Consider the following 19153-nt stretch of genomic DNA (forward strand, 5'->3'; position numbering starts at 1 on the left):
CAGGTTTCGTAAGTCAAATAAGCCTGAATGTTTAGAGAAAACGTTTAAAGAATTTTAGCATAGGTACAAAAATGCCTGACTGGTGAAATAAAAGAAATCGACTTGCCTAAAAACTTGTTCAAAACACGAAACAATACAAACATCAGCTTTCATGCTACAAGTAAATTACCATGTTCGTAAATATGGTATCTGATAAAGCTAATTATTCGTCATCGTAATATAAAAACGGCGCACGCAACGGCCAGTCTCGGGTTATGGACGAAGTTTTAAAAGGTACGATACCGTTCCTAAATATTATTGGTGGGTTGATAGGGTGGTCGGGGGCGCGGCACGCCAAAATCACATTATGAGCCGGCAACGCGCTATTACGGCCAACCGCACGCGTCCATGTTAACCGATAGCTGCCACCCGAACATGCTATCCGACGACTAATTGGCCAGCTTCATGCATAAAAACCCCTAATAGGAACAGCTACGGCTACGGGAAGTTCGATTTACACTCCTAAACGTAAATAATTTTAAAGAACAAAGACGATAGCCGGACTAGCGGGAAATATTTTCGGTGGTGGAGGCATGTAAAATAAGGTCCAATCGTTACTTAGTTAGCTATAAAGGGCGTGTTATCTAAAGGTTCGGGCGGCGCATGTCACGTGACAAACGAAGCGTTAACTCGCCAGTCTCGCCACCAGTGGTGCTTCAACGTCATTTTTTTTCTTGCGTCAGGGGGTGAGTGTATAGTACACTACATGTACTTCTTTGTAGGTATAAGTAAAAAAAGAATAATCAATTAAATTAACTTTGATTATTATTTGTTACAAAAATTCAATCAATTTAATAAACAGCAATTTACCTAAATGAAACATTCCCTCACAAGAGAGATGTACTCATAAACTTTAGTTATATCTTAAAACTGAGGGCTATACTTAACGAAAACAAGACATAAATTATGTCCTCTGTTAGTGTATTTAAGTTGTTATCAGTAGCAAATTATTTTTCTGTTATAATGTCTTGACCCCGACGTTCAAGTCTTTGATAACGTAGCGAGGCACACAAAGTACATCTGTAACTAACTAGTTTAAAAATCTTTAAAATTGTGTTTTCATGAGATTATTGAAGTATACCAATTAATTTACAAAAAAAAAACTTGGGTTGTATCAGTTAATTACTTAGATATACATCATAGTTCGTCCATGATACACATTTTCAATAAAACTTTACCTACCCGTTAAATGGAATATTCATCTATACGTTGGATCAGTTTCGCATTGCATGTCTCCTAAGTCGGTGTATGGCACATAAATTAATATTAATCTGCAACAAAATCTTTCTAAAACCTATAAACAATGAATTAACCGGGCCGTTATCTTATTTATTGGGTCTTTGTTTCACATTCACAAGGGTCAAAAAAAGCAGTTTGAATTATATCTATCGGTTCAATGTTACAGGGAGAATAGTAAAGCTTTCCCATTGCATTAGCCTTACCATTGTTATCTAGATCGCAGATAAAGGCAATCAATCAGGCTTTATTAATTTTATCATGTTTTTTTCATGTCACAGTAAGTATGATTATTTCAATTCCAGTTTGCGGTTGAATGCGTTTGTACAATCGGTAATATAACATTTATCGTAATATAGCCATGAAAATTTTACAGCACTGGCTAGCAGGTTTGTATTGTTCCTATAATAAAACATTCGATTTTATATTATATAATATAACAGCGGGTCAAAGTTGGTGGTGCAGTTTTATTGAAATAGGTAGGTACCTACTTGTGAAGTTTCGCCTTCGCTAGTTACGTGATCCGGTATTGTACCGGACCACTTACCGACGACTTGTTATGGGCATGAATTTATGTATGAATAGCTTACTGCTGAAATTGTATTATACAAAGGTAAATGTTTTCGGGCAAAGACATAATTTCAAGAAATTAACAATGAGTGAAAACGGCCAAAGAACATGTTTAAAAAGATTTTTTTCAAGAAATTAGTATTTAGGTACTTTATTCTATTTCGTAGTACACTAGTTTCGACATTTCAGTATCTGATCAAGAAAAAGGAATTTGTTCATGACCTCCCAGAGATTATCAAGGTTCAACTCTCACTAGGAAGATGACGACGATGCTATTTATCAAACGTCAATCAACAATAGAGTTCATCGGTGCGCAATACGAGTATTTTACTCGTTTGTCGCTTGTCGAGTGCGCTGGCGCCACTGCCGAAGCGATAGTCGCCCGGACCCCACAAGTAGTCTTATGTAGAACGTATAAACTAGTGAAAATTAAGTGTCGCGACCACGGTTCACATATTATCTGAGGTCACGTCTCATTTTATTACTGACATATTATTAATATCGATGAGAACATTGAATTTAATGCAACATGCATTGTTTCGCAATGCCATAGAGAATATTACGATGGGTCAATATAATAAAAATATTGTTTTATTTACACACGCTAACGCCATATCTGGGTGGACTTAGAAGTTGGAAACAATTTACAACAACACTTGGTATTGGAGTTCTAGGTTATCAGTCTAGCGCCTGCTCCTCTTAGTCCGTCACGTTAGAGTGTCATTATATATTTTAATTAACAGTCCAGTATCGAAGTTTATAATATAAGTGTATTGTATTAATTATATTTACATTTTACTATTTATTCATAAGTTAAAATCTATATTTACCTACACGTTTACTGGTAAGGCTTCATTGGCGTGTTCTGCTTAAGATAATGTACTGTAGGACAAGTCTTAGTCCGAAGCATGGGTAAAGCTATTGATACTCGCTATACGTACTGTCGTTGTTGTACAACAAGCCTCTGAACAATACAGAAATTGTACGACAATCTGTTGCTCTACATACCTCTAATATAATACATCACGTGTTGGTCAAGTTAATTCGACATTCTTAACACAATATACCTATAAACTACATATTTATACAAACATACTTAAATACACACAAAGTTACATAATCGTCACGCTACTGGGACATGCCTACTCTCAAACGACATTGCTCCGTTGAAGGAAATATTTCACTTTGCAGATTTTTAAAATCTTCACGAGCCTGCAAGTTTCTTTGCGATGTTTTTCTCTACATGTAATATCAATCTATTCCTGTAAGTACTTACATGAACTTGAAAACAGAATCAGAACTTGAATCAGGTGAAAGAGGTTCTAGCACGGGAGTCGAATTTAAACCTTCTAATTTACTCCTCAGGTGTTGGACCCTCAATCTAGCTCACAATTTGGTGTACTGATTGTCACTTCAAGGAGTTAACATAAAATGGTAGGAATAATAATTTTAAAACAAATATGATGATGTCACGTCGTAAAGAATATTATAATAATCACACTACTTATGGCCCAAAATCAAAATTTAGGTAGGTATATAGGATCTAGCCAAGATCTGCTAGTTCGAACGCACGCTTAAATCTACGTGTACATGTAAGAGTACTGTGTCACCGCTGGCGATTCTCTGCCCGTTGTTAGTTGGCTGCCTTCGACTCCGTGGAGCGACGAGCGATAAAGCTCATATGAAAAAAAATATCTCCAAAGCCTAGAACATCGACGATAGTATCTTGTTTATCTGTATTTTATAGATGGGCGGTGAATGTGCGCAGGAATTACAGGAATGAACTCCACCTTCACTATTCCATCTACGGCCGACCTAACGGGTGCGGGTACTTCATTCTTTTCTTTTGGATATATCAGCAATCCACAGAGAAAGGATTCGCCCCCTTCTTTTTAATATGAACAACCTTAGAATAAATTAGATGTTACACCTAATTTTCAGAGTTTCAAGGCTACAGTGAATATGTAGATACTTGATAGGTTAGCGTGTCCCATCTTGTTACCTATTAATAAGTGTATTAAAAATGTAACAAATCCAGCATGGTTCGTTCGTTCGTTACAAAATATTGGGCTGGTATGTCTACTAAAACTACAATTGTATAGATACGTTATGGTCATGGTTGAATACAATTTGCCTCGTGGCCGCCGCTGACCGATAGGAAAAAGGAAAGAGGAAGTGTCCAATGCGCCTAGAATGAAATTAGCCTGTCGGTCAATTACTCCGAACCGGGTGCGGCGTACTAATGGCACGCGCGGCGTTGCCTGCATACGACACCGCTCATTTATATGCCTTCACGCGTACTCTTTATTGTTCCATAGATTGGTAATACACGGGAGGACTGGCACTTGGTGCTGTAAATCGTTGTCTGTACACGTATCCTCGATTAACTGTGTGCTATAGCCATAGGCGAAGCGGGCACCGTGTCAGTACATGCCGCCTGCGCAAGTGTGGACCGATGACATCATGTCCGGAATGAACTGGCCACACAGAAAACGTGAAGGTACGTGTTTGACTAACTCTTATTATTGTTGCACGTTCTCAAACGTGGTGACGCATCATTTCTCGTAGGCTAACTAGACCTTTTGCACTAACGTTCTTCTATGCCACAGATTTGATAAAAGTAATGGGTCGTTGGTTATTAGATATCATGCGATTAATTTTAATTCAGTCTTAATTTAGAGTAAATATACAGTGTGTTAGTGACATGAAAACTTTGAGGGAAGATTCAGACCATGATTCAGAGTTGATATCAAGTGGAATTTTCCGTCACAAAATTCAAGATTTTTTTATGGTTCTTTTTCTCTCACTCAGAATCATGGTCTGAATTAACCCCCGCAGTATTCGTTACGATGTCACTAACACCCTGTAGATGTGAAATGAAATTAAACATATTTTGAATATACGTATACGTGCAATCAGTTTATTTTCAGTATTGCGTATTATGTACCTACACACCATATCTACATAACCTATCAGGAACGAAATTAATGGGAACTATTACCACATAACATCCGATTGTGAACGTGTAATAAAATGCAACCGCGTAAAAAAGAATGCTTGATCTCATTACCGTGTTATTAATACTCATAAGTAAGATATTCTTTAATTTCGCATTTAAGACAAAGGAAAGATTAATCTGTGTGCTTATGAATTATTCAGCGCAGTTAAGAATTAACAAGTAATCTATAACCGGACTACCGCTTGCTATTCAACATGATAAAACTCTACATAATAAGTAGTTACAAAGAAACGACGAATTATGCATTCGTAACGTAAAAATTTAGGTGGTAGAAACATTTTTTAAACCTACTTACAACGCCACATTAGGTTATTAAGTTATTCAAATAAATAAGTGTCAGGTTAGTTCCATAGTTAGGTACACTTTTTTGCAACGACAAAAACCGCAGGCGCCATCATATTGGGAAGTTATAACCATTATAAGAACACAATCGCAATTTCTTCCTGTCGTAAATAAACTTCGGCGGGCATGAGTAATCATTACTTTGTGTGCACAATATCGGATGGGGTCCAAATAGATTGGTACGTGCGTGGCATCCTGATCGCTGCCGGCCCTCTTATATTATCACTCGATTCGACGAAATTCGTCTAAGATTTTTTTATGGTGCAGCCAAATTTTTCGTTTGTAATTACATCGGTGAACAGCGGAAGTATAAGAAGTGGTTGATACACTAGTCACGGCGCATCGGTTGACGACCGTCGTGCGCCGACTAACGGACTAATGCCGCCTATGGGCTTCGACGCGACCATCTCATAAAGGCTTCGATTTGGATCCATCCATGACAAATATAAATGCTACTAGTAGAACCATAAATTCATAAAATATAAAATTATTTTATGGGGTATTTATTGCCAAAGATCTTAGCCGCGTGATGTAGCTAACTATACTAGGTACTTAGTTTGAAATGATTTCTGAATTAAGTATCCACTTGTTTTAACAGTAGGAATATACAGTAGAAGATTTTTAAAGCATATTTTTGCGAGGCTCACAATTCACAAGTATTATACCGGGTGTTAGTGACATCGTAACGAATACTGAGAGGGATGATTCAGACCATGATTCTGAGTTAATATCTAGTGGAATTTTCCGTCGCAAAATTCATGAAATTTTGAGTTTTGTTTTTAATTATTTTCAATTCCATATTGTGTTTTTAGCTGCATAGAACCCAAATTTCAATAAAAAAAACAATAATGACAAATTATCGAAAATTTTCGATGTAATGGAGACAACAGCTGCTCGAACGGGTCAACGGCCACACGCACCGAGCCGCGCGCCCCGCTCCGCACGCCCCGCTCCGCGCGCCCCGCGCCGCACGCCGGCGGCGGCGCGGCGGCGGCGCGGCCTACAAAGTAGGCACTACGAACCGATCCTATTTCTTTCTCTGTCTATCGTAAATTTATAAATTTATTTTATTTTATTCTTATTCTTAAATGGACGGATAATCAACAGGCATAAAATTTATGGAATACACGTCAATTTTAAGCAGAAATCTCCATAAGGTTCATCATATCCATCTTTGGACTTCGTATCAACAGTGGCTGCAAGTTGTCTTTGATTACTTGTGGCTCTGCCCACCCCATTAGGGATTACGGGCGTGAGTTTATGTATGTATGTATGTTTAAGCAGAAATCTAAAACAACCGACAGAATTAAGTTGACAGCACACGTCAAACGGTTTGCATACCAGCGAGATACCTTTTTGATTCGACTGGGTTATTCATTCATTTACTCATAGGAATCGGGGCCATTATCTACCTAAAACAGTTGAAACAGTAAATAATTGTATTCTTTGTTGTCATTAGAATAACTAACAACCAACTAACACAACCACCACAGATTAGGTAATTAGTTACCTACTATGTCAACCATCCACCAACTTAGTATGTAAGTACCTACGCAAAACCTCGCTACACAAAAATCGAGCGAGATCGCGTCTAGAATTGGGCGGACACTCCGCCAGAATGTTGCCTATCGATATTCTATCGATACCTAGTTAAAAAAAACCAATAGTAGGTACCTATCGATAGATCTTTTAGATCAATACCCATTATTATTACAAAGCAAGACCTATCGGTACTATCGCTAGTATCGATCTAAATGTACTATCACTACTTTCGATAGTTTAGACAATTTTCAAGTTCAACAATTGATAATCTACCTATCGATAGTTCGGCAACTCCGCCGCGTAGGCAATGTCGGCATGTTCAAAGAAAAAAATTGTCCGAGAGGAGTGATCTTATTTTTCTTGTTACATGTTGGTACCGAGGTACTAAGTACTAAGTTATTCGTGGTTTTAAATCTCATTGTTAAATCATCAGTAAAGAACTAATTAAACCTATCCTGTTCTGTGTACAATATTCATGTAACGGCTACGTGCTTACATAAGTACCTAGTAGACGGGAGCAACGACTTAACGTACCTTCCGAAGCACGGATCATTTTACTTTCGGACAATCAGGTGATCAGCCTGTAACGTCCCAACCAAAGGCCTTATAAACAGATTTTTGTGATATGTCCCCACCGGAATACGAACCCGGACCCTCCGCATCCCATCGCTCAACCACTGGACCACATAGGCCAAGAAGGTTCTAAGACATAATTAAAGGATCCTGGGACGCAAGACCTCCGAGTCAGGGCTTGTTTGATCTGTCTTGATGGATACTCGGACGTGAATAGCCTCACGGATCAAGGGCAACGCGCGCCAATAAAGTAGGCATTACGAACAGATACTAGGTATTTCTTTGAGTTGATAGGTATCAAGTGAAGTTTCCTGTCGCCAAATTCATAAAAAAATTAGATTTTTTTCAGTCCCATATTGTGTTTTAAGCTGCATAGAACGCACATTTAAAATAAACAAATAAAAATTACTAATTATTAAATTTTATCAATGTCATCAATAATAATAATAACGTATCTACAACTTCAGCTATGCGCAGGTGAATAGCCGGCGCACGGGTCAAGGGCAACGCTCGCCAATAAAGTAGGCATACGAACAGATACTATTTCTTTCTCTGTCACTTGCACCATAAACATACTTCTCTCTCTCTCTCTAGTCGTCGGCTCGACTCAGCCGCGGCCGGTGCGTCGTCGGCGCCCTTAGTCGGCGCCTTTGATGCTTTGCGCTAACGCCGCCGCGCACTTCCGCTCAGTCGAATACTAAGCTTGACCCGAATCGCGTGATGTTTTTCGAGAATATTTTTTTCGTGTTTGTGAGTGTTTGTTTCATTCTGTAAATGAGTAGTGTCGACTATGATGATAGATCATAGACCATTTACTGCGCAAAAGTATGGAAGATTGTTGATGTTTATTAAAGAGCAAGGTGTTGTGTTTGTGAGTGCGTGTGATACCTACCTACCGCGGAGGAAACGCGATGTTGCATACCTACGTGACGTGACATGTTCTAGGGTACCTACCTAGGTACTTCATCCGAAGGAATAACAATTAAGGTAAGGCAAGAGTAGGGTTTTTATTGTTAATAAGTTAGGAACGTTTTAATAACTGGTAGGTAGGTACCGTGCGTGAAAAATCGTGGCAGTAGGTGTTCTACTTCAACAAACAACATTTTTAAACGTTGAACCACTAAGCATCTAAATACAAGAGAATGAAAACTCCTACCTAGATATCAACATCGTATCACGCACGCGTAACGTAGCCGCGCGTAAGTTTAGCGTCTGTGTGGCGCGTTGTTCGACTTACATTGCGGCACAGTAAAAATTGAAAATCTTAATTAAACATTTGCGACAAGAAAAACACCCACCATCATTTTTAGTACAATAAAATAGGCGTTCCATTTTTTTTTTCGTTACGATGTCACTAACACCCTGTATAGCTGTGTGATACTTAGGTATAACTATATAATTTTGATGTGCGTTTAAGTGTTTGTGAGATTATAAAAGTTAATAGAGTTAATTATGGAACGTTTTGTGTTTATTTAGGAAATATCATGATGGGTTGTTGCAGGGTTGAGTGATTAAGGTGTGAGATACCCATCGCACGGGACACCGGTCGCGCACCTGCTGTGTCCGCTCGTATTCAAACCGTCTATTACCTAAATTACGTTGTTATTAGCGTGAAGACGCCCCACGTCATTTATAACAACATATTAATTGTGTTGTTTAACGCCTGGTATTAACTGACACTGATTTATTAACATACAATACACATTTAGTACAACTGCCTTGCTGAAAAAATATGAATTTTGAATATCGCAAATTAAGTATCTCAACTCTTTTGGTTAATGTAAATATATTAATAAGTACCTACTGCATATCGTAAAGTAGATAATAATTTATGTAAATTGGACACTGTAGACATCAGTATTGCTGTACATTGACATAATATTTAATAATACAGTTGTAAAATAGAGTCAACAGTTGTAATTATTAATAATCTATTTCAATTAAGGAGTGAAGTCTGAGGCGAAAGGAGCTACTGCAATTAAAAACGTATAAATCACGTTGACTTTCTGTAGCTAGGTACCTAATACGTACTGTAGTCAAAGCGCAGGCGTGATCTATTCATTAGATACTTAGCATCTTCTATTCTATGTATTTTGGTCGACGGGTAATAAGTACTTTAAATCTGTTCAGTAATTAATAACAAACATACAAGCGACCTCGTTATGACTAGCCGCTGTCGTTAAACCACTAAATAAATATCGTTCGCCGTCACAGTCCGCCTGTCTGACAGAAAAACGATGTTTCCTGTTTAACACTGGCATAAAACTAACTCTAATTATGATTACACCATCGTGGCACGCTGAACACGGAGCAAAAACGAGGCATGAGAACGCTAGTCTTGATTGTCATGACTTTCATATGATCATGTTAGGCCATCAATAGAATAATGCCGACATTTATACTTCACCCACAATATGATACTGCAAAAAATTCTCGTATAAGAAAGCACAAGGCGTGAAGCTAATGAGGTGCTTCAATTAGATACACCGAGGGGAAGTTGTACTTATTTGCTAGGTTTACCTTTTGCTTATTGATCTGTTTTTCTTCTAGATAATTATCAATTACTTACGTCGTTTAGAAGTACCTGTTTTCGGTTCCTACTCCTGTTCATTTTCACAGAATCTACAGATTTCTCTGAAAGCTTTGACAGTGAAAACCTCGAAACTGTTTAATGCAAGTCTCAATAGACTTTTACCTTGCAAAAGGTTGACCAGGAGAGAGATCGTACTTGTATACCCAAAAATAGCAATTATACAATATACCCAAATAAAAAGCAAAAATTCTAACAACAAAAATGGAAATTAAAAATCGAAGTACCATTGACATTATGGTTCTTCACTTAGTTATCATGATTTTTGTTTTCTATAATAATTAATAAGAGATTGTGAATGTGTATTATCTCTTCTACAGATCGATTCCGCGAAAATCGACGGAGGCGACGGTGAACTCGGTGTTTCCGCCGTGTTCGCTATGCCGACAAACACTGATACAGTGTCGATAATCAGATACAACATTCATATCTAATAAACCCATGTTTTGTAACCTTTACAATTTGCCGCTATCAGCTTACATAAACGTGTTGTCTGCATTAAATTCTACCTACATAGCCCTATATTGATAACGACGATAGTATTTTCCTCGCGATTTCGTGCTCAGATTTTTTTGATTGAAATAGCATTTATGTATTTTTTAAACAAACATTTACAAATTATTTTTTTTACATCTTTATAATTTTATTTTCCTTGTAGGTGACTACTCGGGAGAAAGTACGATTATCAATTCGTGCGTATTATGCTCAAACTACCTACACCCTCGTATGTGATCGGTGACTTTCTTCCCTTGGTGCACAATATCATCATTACTACATTTAATTATTTTTTTTCTCCACTTTGCCTAATTAGAGCTTTTTGTACTAAGAGACACCAAGCTAAACCGCGGGCAGACAGAAGGACGGACGGACATGGCGAGACTATAAAGGTTCTTTGTTTATTACGGAACGTCGGAACCCTAAAAAAGATCTCTTATAGGTACTGCGACTATAAAAAGAACAATGTAAGCAAGTAGAGTGACAGTCCTAGAGGGGAGAGTTGGCCATACTAGCATCGAGCGGTTTGCTTTTTTGGAAAAGCCCGACTATTCTGCTACTGTCGATAATTCCGCCTATGTGGAGTCGTCTGTCGAAAAATAATGCCGCTAAAATTGCCCAGTGCTTAGACACTCAAAAGTTAATTAAGAATTCCATTACAAACTCCCCAATGCTGATGGAGTGGGATGACCAGCAACCAAATCTTTTTATGAAGTGGTTGGCTAGCTTTGTCAACTAAATTGAAGGTGATCACTAATAGAGGCATGGATTAATTGGCCATCTGAAATTCTATGAAATAGTAAATAAATAAGTCTTCTAAGTATAATAACAGTATTATTTGCTTACCCATTGAAGGGGTATCCAGCGAAGGCCGCGTCGTAAGGATGATATACTGATGGGTAAGGCCAACTTGCTGCACTAGCTGCCAGGTTCTCCTTTAGTTCTATACCTGCCGCCTGTTAAAGAAGGTATTTGGTCAATTCACGGTCAAGTTCACACAATATGTAAAATAACATTCTCCTCGATTCTCATAAAGCTTTTTAAAGAAATCCCATTGATCCAATGTATTATATTCATCTCAACGGTAGCTTTAACTAATCTATTTTGAGAATGAGCCTCAACGGATTGATTTCTTGATCGATCGCTTAAACATTTCGTCGTAACTATTATTACTTAATGGGTTAAGATACGAGGACAGTGCATCAATCATCTTTCGGCTGACAAATGTATCTTTTTTATGTCATACGAGACTGTTGAACTTTGCTTTCGTAAATGACGTTGAGATAGTAATAAAGTTTGAGTAATTACATTACACTTTTGAACCACTGACTAAAATAACAAAACGCACCCAGGCACTAAATTAAATGCCAAAATAATTTGAAAAATTGCAAAATATTGAGTACTCGTCCCTTCATAATTATTATGATGCATCTGACTTCACTGAATTTTTAGTTGCCTCGATCTAGATCAGAGCAACTCAAAATCAAATAAGCTTAGTGTTTTTTAAACCACGTCTGTAAGTATTGTGATATATTGACATTGGTACACTATGCAAATATATTATAGCATCTTAAAATCGCATCAAATTTCTAATAATTCAAGGTCCCAAAATGTATAATATAGAAGCATTAAAAATAACTCAAAAGCGAATCTTAATGCGGTCAACCAGGATAAATCTATCAAGAGATTTTGTTGTCCAACAACTTCATTGGTGGCCGAATCGAAAATCCGATAATAAATTTTACTCAAGTACGACAGCGTAATCCAGTCGCGCTGTCGCTCTTTGTTGCTTCGACCTCTCTGATATAATTCCTGTTTTCTGTTACTTCAAATAATCGGACTAAGCCTTGACGCGAATCTATAGTTATTTGGATTTATTGTGTGTCATATAGGTATGAGAACCTGGACTAACTATAAGTACCTAATAGTATAAACTCGATTCATATTCAAGTATATATCATTAGTGTTCAGAGGCTGTGTGTAAATATACACTGCTCATTAACCTGAAGTGGCAAGTCGATCGAAAACATGTATTTGAATTTGTACCTGCGCCGTGGTTTGTAAAGGTTCGGCAGAGACTATTATTAATCAGAATAATGATCCCTTAATATATCCGTAAAACGTAAAAAACTCGCTCGTAATCTTTATTGGTATCAGCCTTATAAGTTTAATGGAAGCCAGCTATAATCCCATTAACATCAACATGTTGAACTAGGTATATTTTTAAAGAAGGAATAAGTTTATAATCCGTCAAACGATTCCATAGACACGCAAAGGCACTGGTAGCCTTTTTTAATATGTTATCAAGGGAATTATTGATGTCATGATATGAATACTTACTATTTTTTTAGTGATAAGTTTGCTAAGACTTTCCATGAAATTAAGTATTTTGAGTATAGCTTTGTAAAGTAGGCAGTCCTTATTTTTTGTCATCGTATCTGTCCTAAAATTATACTTAAGGGCGTATCTAGATACAAAGATCCCAGTAGGTAAATTAAATATACAAACATAAAAAACCGTTTGAAATTCACTATTCATTACTTTAATCCGCCTTCCTAATTTAACACCTTACAAAAAATACTATTTTTGTATTTGAATTTACTTTCAACCTAAGTATAGTGCCGAAATAATAAAAAGAAACCGAAAAAAATGCCGTCTAGAAAAAGGATGCGCATGATATTGAAGCGTGTCGTCCGGGCAGTTCAAATTAACACTTTCGCCATCGATGATATATGATCATATCTTTATGAATGATTGAATCATCTACTGAGACACGTTCACGGACCCATCTTGTGCGGTATACGAACCATTTTTTTATACAATCTGGTTTCATTTATTGTTATAAACTTTTTTAACTAAAAGTGGGAAAGTTATAGTTAGTTAGTGTTACGAACATAGCGATTATTCTGCCGAAGTTTTGAATGTCATCATGTGCATCGATATTATAATTTGTTTAATTGTCATAATATCTAGTAATCGAAAAGAAAATAGATAAATTACACTTTGACTTTTTGATTAATTACAATTCTAGATCTAGTCATACGAAGTGAATAAGACTACAACAATAAGTATTCTGATACGATGACCCGCAGGAAGTAACTCTTGTATAGGTTGACGTCCTCCAATGGATTAAATTGAAAGATTGACACACTTGCCCTGCGTTTGATGCACGAACTAGTTCTTCCAATGCTGCAATGTGAGACTGCATTTTACTTACACATTAGCATATTAACGATAACGTTTGTGCTGATTTTGGGTCCAAGCTGTCAATATTATGATTTTGGCTAACTCTCTTTACTTTGGTGGTGGCTAATACTTTATTTGCGCGCTTACTTAAATGTGCTTTAATTCTTAAATCATCGCCAATTGCTGTGTATAAAAGACAGTTTTCTTGTAATTCTCCCTTTCGTGGTAAAGTATAATATATATTCCTTCTATATATAACATACTTAATTAGAAAAATTCAAGCTGCTATAGTCATAATATCCGCTGGAAACACCTTTTCACACCTTCATCCTAAAGTTTTACCACATCGTATATGGGAGTGTTACGTACCATAGCTACTTTTATATTGTTATTATGGTCATTATGATTCAAACCCACACACGTGGCTTTCGGTGAAGCCTTCAATACATAGTTAAGGAAGTTTCTTTTTTATTTGAATCTCTCACTATGGATACTTTTTGGAATAATATCAATATTGTTTGAAGTCTATAAAAAATTGCGTGGTAACTATAAAAAACACGATATAGTAGTATTTTTGCCTACAAATATTGTGTCGTGATGTTAGTCAAAATACGCAAGTATAAATACTTATTTTGACTAACAACACAAAGGTTGACATTGACTTTTGTACTTTCGTTTCGTTTTTCGTTAGGCATAATCAGATCAATAACTAGTATAATGTTTTTGTATCTGTAGGTATTTTGAATACGTCCACATTTTCTTATCTACTTATTTATAACCAAGAGCATTGTCAAACATATTAAGTCGTTAAACGCAGTGAACGTAGGAACAACTTTTTTGGACCAACACAACGTACAAAGGAACGTATACATCATCGGATTACGATTCTAATTTATACATTCTTTATAACATAAACCTTATTGTGATACCTACTTAACACGGTGAAAGATGCTTATAGCTGCCTCTCTAAGGTACTATTTTGACATGAGATACTAATTATTTTAAGGTAATGCCTTTTGTGAAGGATGTCAAGATAAAAAAGTGAATAATAAAATAAAGCTGCTCCGTTGTAGACGGTCATAATCCGTTTGATTCAGATGATATCTCGTCTTCAAGTAGTGATTTGGTTTTAAGCTTTAGTGAACCTAATTAAATTCACTCGTTAAGTAATGCGATTAAAAAGATAGAAATATTTTATTGCATAATGATAGAAATATTTTATTGTAATTGTTGTTTGGGGGCTCTCGATATTTGTACATTTTGATTTCATATTTATGTGTTTACAAACACACACAATGTTTGGATCATAAATTATTATCACGTGCTCAGCTGTGAAGGAAACCATCGTGAAGAAACCCACGTTCCCGAGAAATGCATTTTTGGGAGGTTTGTGACCTAACCCTTCCCCTGCGCGGGTTGGCAGTACAGACAGTCAGTTCTGTAAAAAGCGGACCTGTCAAATCTTCAGGTTAGGTAAGCGGACCCTTTCAGAAACGGGATAATGCTAGAGAGGTGATTGTAATTTCACAACGGCTAAATGCGACTTACTAGGTACCTATAATCGAGTACACTGATATCTAGTCATTTTGCGATATAGTATTTAAAGTAATTAGTCATATTGCTATCTAGACAACCTGAGCCCAACCCATTTGCCAATTTCACGATTGTTTTACGGTTAATAATAAAAAAATAAACAAAATGTACAATACTTATTTTGGTTACCTACTAAAAATATGTATTAAATAATGAGAAGTTACAAGAGAAGACGACGGGACGGGAATACACGCCTGTAGTACTTTGTGTGCATACGTTAACCGGCATGCCTATACCTGGCAAGCTAGTAAATTGCACTACATCTGATTTTTGGGGGTACTGTTATTGCAAGTTTAGCTTGCTAATATACTCGTACATTGGCAAGCTAAACTTGCGAAACAGTGGATACCCACAGTGTGTCGGTTACTTGTATGTGCTAGTAACTGGCATGCAAGATACTGTCCCGCTTTACTGGCATGTGTATTTTCGCATTTATTGACAGCACAGTTTTTTAGGATGAGGCCCTCATACCATTGTAAGTACATCATAATTTTCTGATGTAGCGACTGCAAGAGTGCATACCCTATTACAGTGTTTGGTGACAATCAATTAAGTACTGTGTGATCGAGCCGCTGATTTATTTCAATTTTGTTTAAGAGAAAAAAGGAATTTGATCTATTTACAACTAACGAAAGTGCTGTTTAAAGAAATTAATGTTATGATATGATCTTGCCTTGTCAATATTAATAATAAAATATAATGTTTACTAATTGTTAATATGCCGAAATGATTGTTAGATAAAATAAAGATAGGAAGACTTTGAATGAAAGTCATGAACCTACGTTAAAAATATATTATGTATGTATTTTTGTTTTGATCGTGTTTTAGATTTGAGCATAGACAAAAAAAAGGTAATAAACGAAGGTGAAATAGTGATAATTTAAATTCGTAAGAAACATTCTCAGTACGAAAATATGATAATACTCCGTATACGTGAATAAGCCAATTAACTGAAGTATAGGGATTTTTTTTTTCAGAGAAAGTCTGTTCCTGTTCTCAGTGGACTTTTCGTCCACAAGGTGGTAATGTTTTACGTTAACTACCTACCTAATATTTTTCCAGTTGCCCATAGAGGGATAAGTCGGAGAAATAAATTGTTGTTTCTCCAATTTATTCATTTATTAAATTACTTATGATGCTTAATCTGTGAGTACGATCATAATGAACTATAGATAAAAATAAATATATACAATAAACTTAAAAGTAGACAAACCATTCCCTTAAAAATATATACTAACAGCATTGGTGTAAAAGGGTGGCTGATCAGCAGCCAGTGCCGGGAAGTAAGCAGCCATCCCGGCTGCGGTGGCTGCGGCTGCGTCCGAGTAGGGTGCACTGTACATGGACAGTGGCACGCCGGACGCAAGCCTTTGGTAGTTGAGGAACTCGTACTGGCAAGAGCAGACAGTCTGGCCAGTAATAGGATCTTGGAATATAGGGCGGCCGGTGTCGCAGCAGCGTGGTGCGGCGGCCGCTGGCGAGCTCGGACGGGCCGGGCCGCTGGCGCCGCTCGCACCCCCGCTCATCCCCGCCTGCGCCGGCGGTGGACTGTTGGAGGCTGTCGATATGGTGCTCTGTAAGTTGTAAATTTTGAAATGCCTTTATGGCGCGTTTCATCATTCGCTGTGGCAGACATTAAACGATACATGGAGGCCTCCGTGCGCACAGCTAACATATTCGCATAGCAATATATTATTTGACAAAATTATACATGGTATGCTAACGTGGTTCTGACAAAAATTGAATAAATCGATTGAAATATTGAAGCGAAAAAAGTTGTGACTGTTAAAATAAAATATATGAATAATGAGTCTTTAAACACAGTGATGGATAATAAATGAGCGTTTAATGAATTTAGGAAGGGGATACGTGTCAAAAATAACCGTAGGCGTGTCCCTTGACTCATCAACCCATGAAGAAGCAAGGGCGACGCTACGCAAATTTGAAAAGCTTTATAAGACCCTTTTGATCGAAAGGTTTATGTGAAAAAATGATATTATTACTTATGTCATCATAACATAAAACTAATAAGATGCGACTGAATAATTTCGAATAAAATTACAATGGGTCCGGGCATATTGTTGTCGTAATAGATTTATTCGCCGGACTACCTGAATCGATATCGCGGTTGCAGAATAAACATCCGCCCGTTGTCCGGGCATAAAGCGGGAGACGCGAGTTGAGCTCGTTTGGCCTTTTTAATTGAGCCCTGTGCAGTTTCGTATGCGGACAAATAACTTTCTAAATATTTGTCATACGAATGAAAAATGGTCGGTCCCCAGCCGTCGAATATTCATTGTACTTTCAATGGGATTAAAAACCGAGAAATGCCACCCGACTGCTTATGTAGCACAACTGTCAGTCAGTTACTTGGAGAAAAAATATAATTAATACTTCTTTTGTGACTTTTTTTAATTAAAAAGGACTTTTGAAATATGCAGTGAAGATTTACATCAAAATAGAAAAGTTCTGTAACTCTGTATGTATATGTGACTTAACCTTTAATTATGTAAAGAGGTAGTGTTGCTGCCGCGTAAGCCTGCTAAAGTCACGCCGCGGTTGACAATGGACTAAGCTGGAGCTGTGACCCGTCTGCAGAGGTATGGCTTCAGTCGCACCCTACACCCGCGGCTCACCACCGATCGCCGTGCTTTCGTAGCTAGCCAGCTGACCTGTAGCCACCACTACGCTTCCAATACATATGTATCTATCCGTATCGGGCGTCAGGCTAAAAACATTTGTTGTGTTGAAGGTATTATTGAGGTAATCCCGAAGCCGTTAAACGTCGAATACCTGAATTGCCTACATTACATACCCTGTATAGTTTGTTATTTAATCCCTGCTCGCTTGCGTGTATATATCTTTACTTGTACTGTATTGGTATAGACAGTTCAACAGCCGAAATGTTGTCATTCGACCTAATGACAATAGTAATAAGTACTACATCAAACGGTTGGAGGGTCCTGTGTGGCTGAAATCGACGCCGGGGCTTAAAGGGGATTCAATCCATTCAAACGATACGAGTGTGCTGGATGAAACGACATAATTTCTGTAATACAGCGTACTCTGTTTATCCAACCAGTCGGCCATTGTGAATGGTTGTGTTGTTGTACTACACGAAATTTTCATTATATTGGCAAGTTCATACACCAGTGCAGAGTTCGGAGCTGGGGTAAATGCGTGTAACTGAGTAGGTAATCATAAAAAAGACGTAACCTCTTTAGTTTTATATTCGCTATAATCGTGTAAAATTTAAGTAGATGGCCGTTTATATATACACCTACTTATTACACCAACACGAATTTAAACAAGTAAAGTACTTATTACATAGATTACTCTAATTTCACACTGTAACGACTGACACATTGTAATATGGACTATATTCCGATTGGAATTGGTCGACGTCCTTCATCAACAAAATGAAAATTCTGGCTGATTACAACTTGGAGTTCATTCTGTAGTTTACTACTACTTGCCAAATAAATGATTGTACTTTTATGGTAACGTAAATAATGGATAAAACTTAAGTGGAAGATAGTACACCTAATCACCTAAAATTGATTAGAATCAATAAAAAATCCTTAGGATTTAGTTTGTTAGTCCGGTTGATTGAGGGGAGGTCTTGTCCAGAGCGGGACGTAAATAGGCTGATTATTTTTCTTTTTAGTATTATCAACTGGGCCTTACTGAATACTTACATAAATGTGCATCTTTAAGTATCAGTTACGCACTTATTAGATAATGAACAAAAAAGTTGTCATCATATCCTTTTCAAATATCGGACGGTTGGAGGATTAAAGTGCCGCTGCATCTTATCTCCAGCAGACATCTTTTAAAAAACAAACACGAGAAGTATTCTTTTTGTAGTCTTTTTTATCGTAACCCGCAGGATGTGTTAGAGTCGTTAAGCCCTTTTAAGTGTTAAAGCATGTAACTGAATATTTGAGTGTATAAGGGTCCGGTCTATT

The 19153-nt window shown here is 37.1% G+C and overlaps 1 protein-coding gene across 2 annotated transcripts in view; it reads right to left on the minus strand.

Moving 5' to 3' along the window:
• Positions 1 to 19153, minus strand: part of LOC126380701 (homeobox protein caupolican) — a 46120-nt gene that overhangs the window by 9736 nt on the left and 17231 nt on the right. The window contains exons 2-3 of one of the 2 annotated variants that reach the window (XM_050030295.1): positions 16424 to 16743; positions 11253 to 11362 (exon numbers count right to left, since the gene is read on the minus strand). In XM_050030295.1, the coding sequence (XP_049886252.1) occupies positions 11253 to 11362; positions 16424 to 16711 (398 nt within the window). In that variant the 5' untranslated portion in view covers positions 16712 to 16743. Of the gene's footprint in view, positions 1 to 11252; positions 11363 to 16423; positions 16760 to 19153 lie in introns of both variants that reach the window. The other variant, XM_050030294.1, reaches the window with a different exon arrangement.

The sequence above is a fragment of the Pectinophora gossypiella genome, chromosome Z, assembly GCF_024362695.1.
Source record: "Pectinophora gossypiella chromosome Z, ilPecGoss1.1, whole genome shotgun sequence".
Lineage (NCBI taxonomy): Eukaryota > Metazoa > Arthropoda > Insecta > Lepidoptera > Gelechiidae > Pectinophora > Pectinophora gossypiella.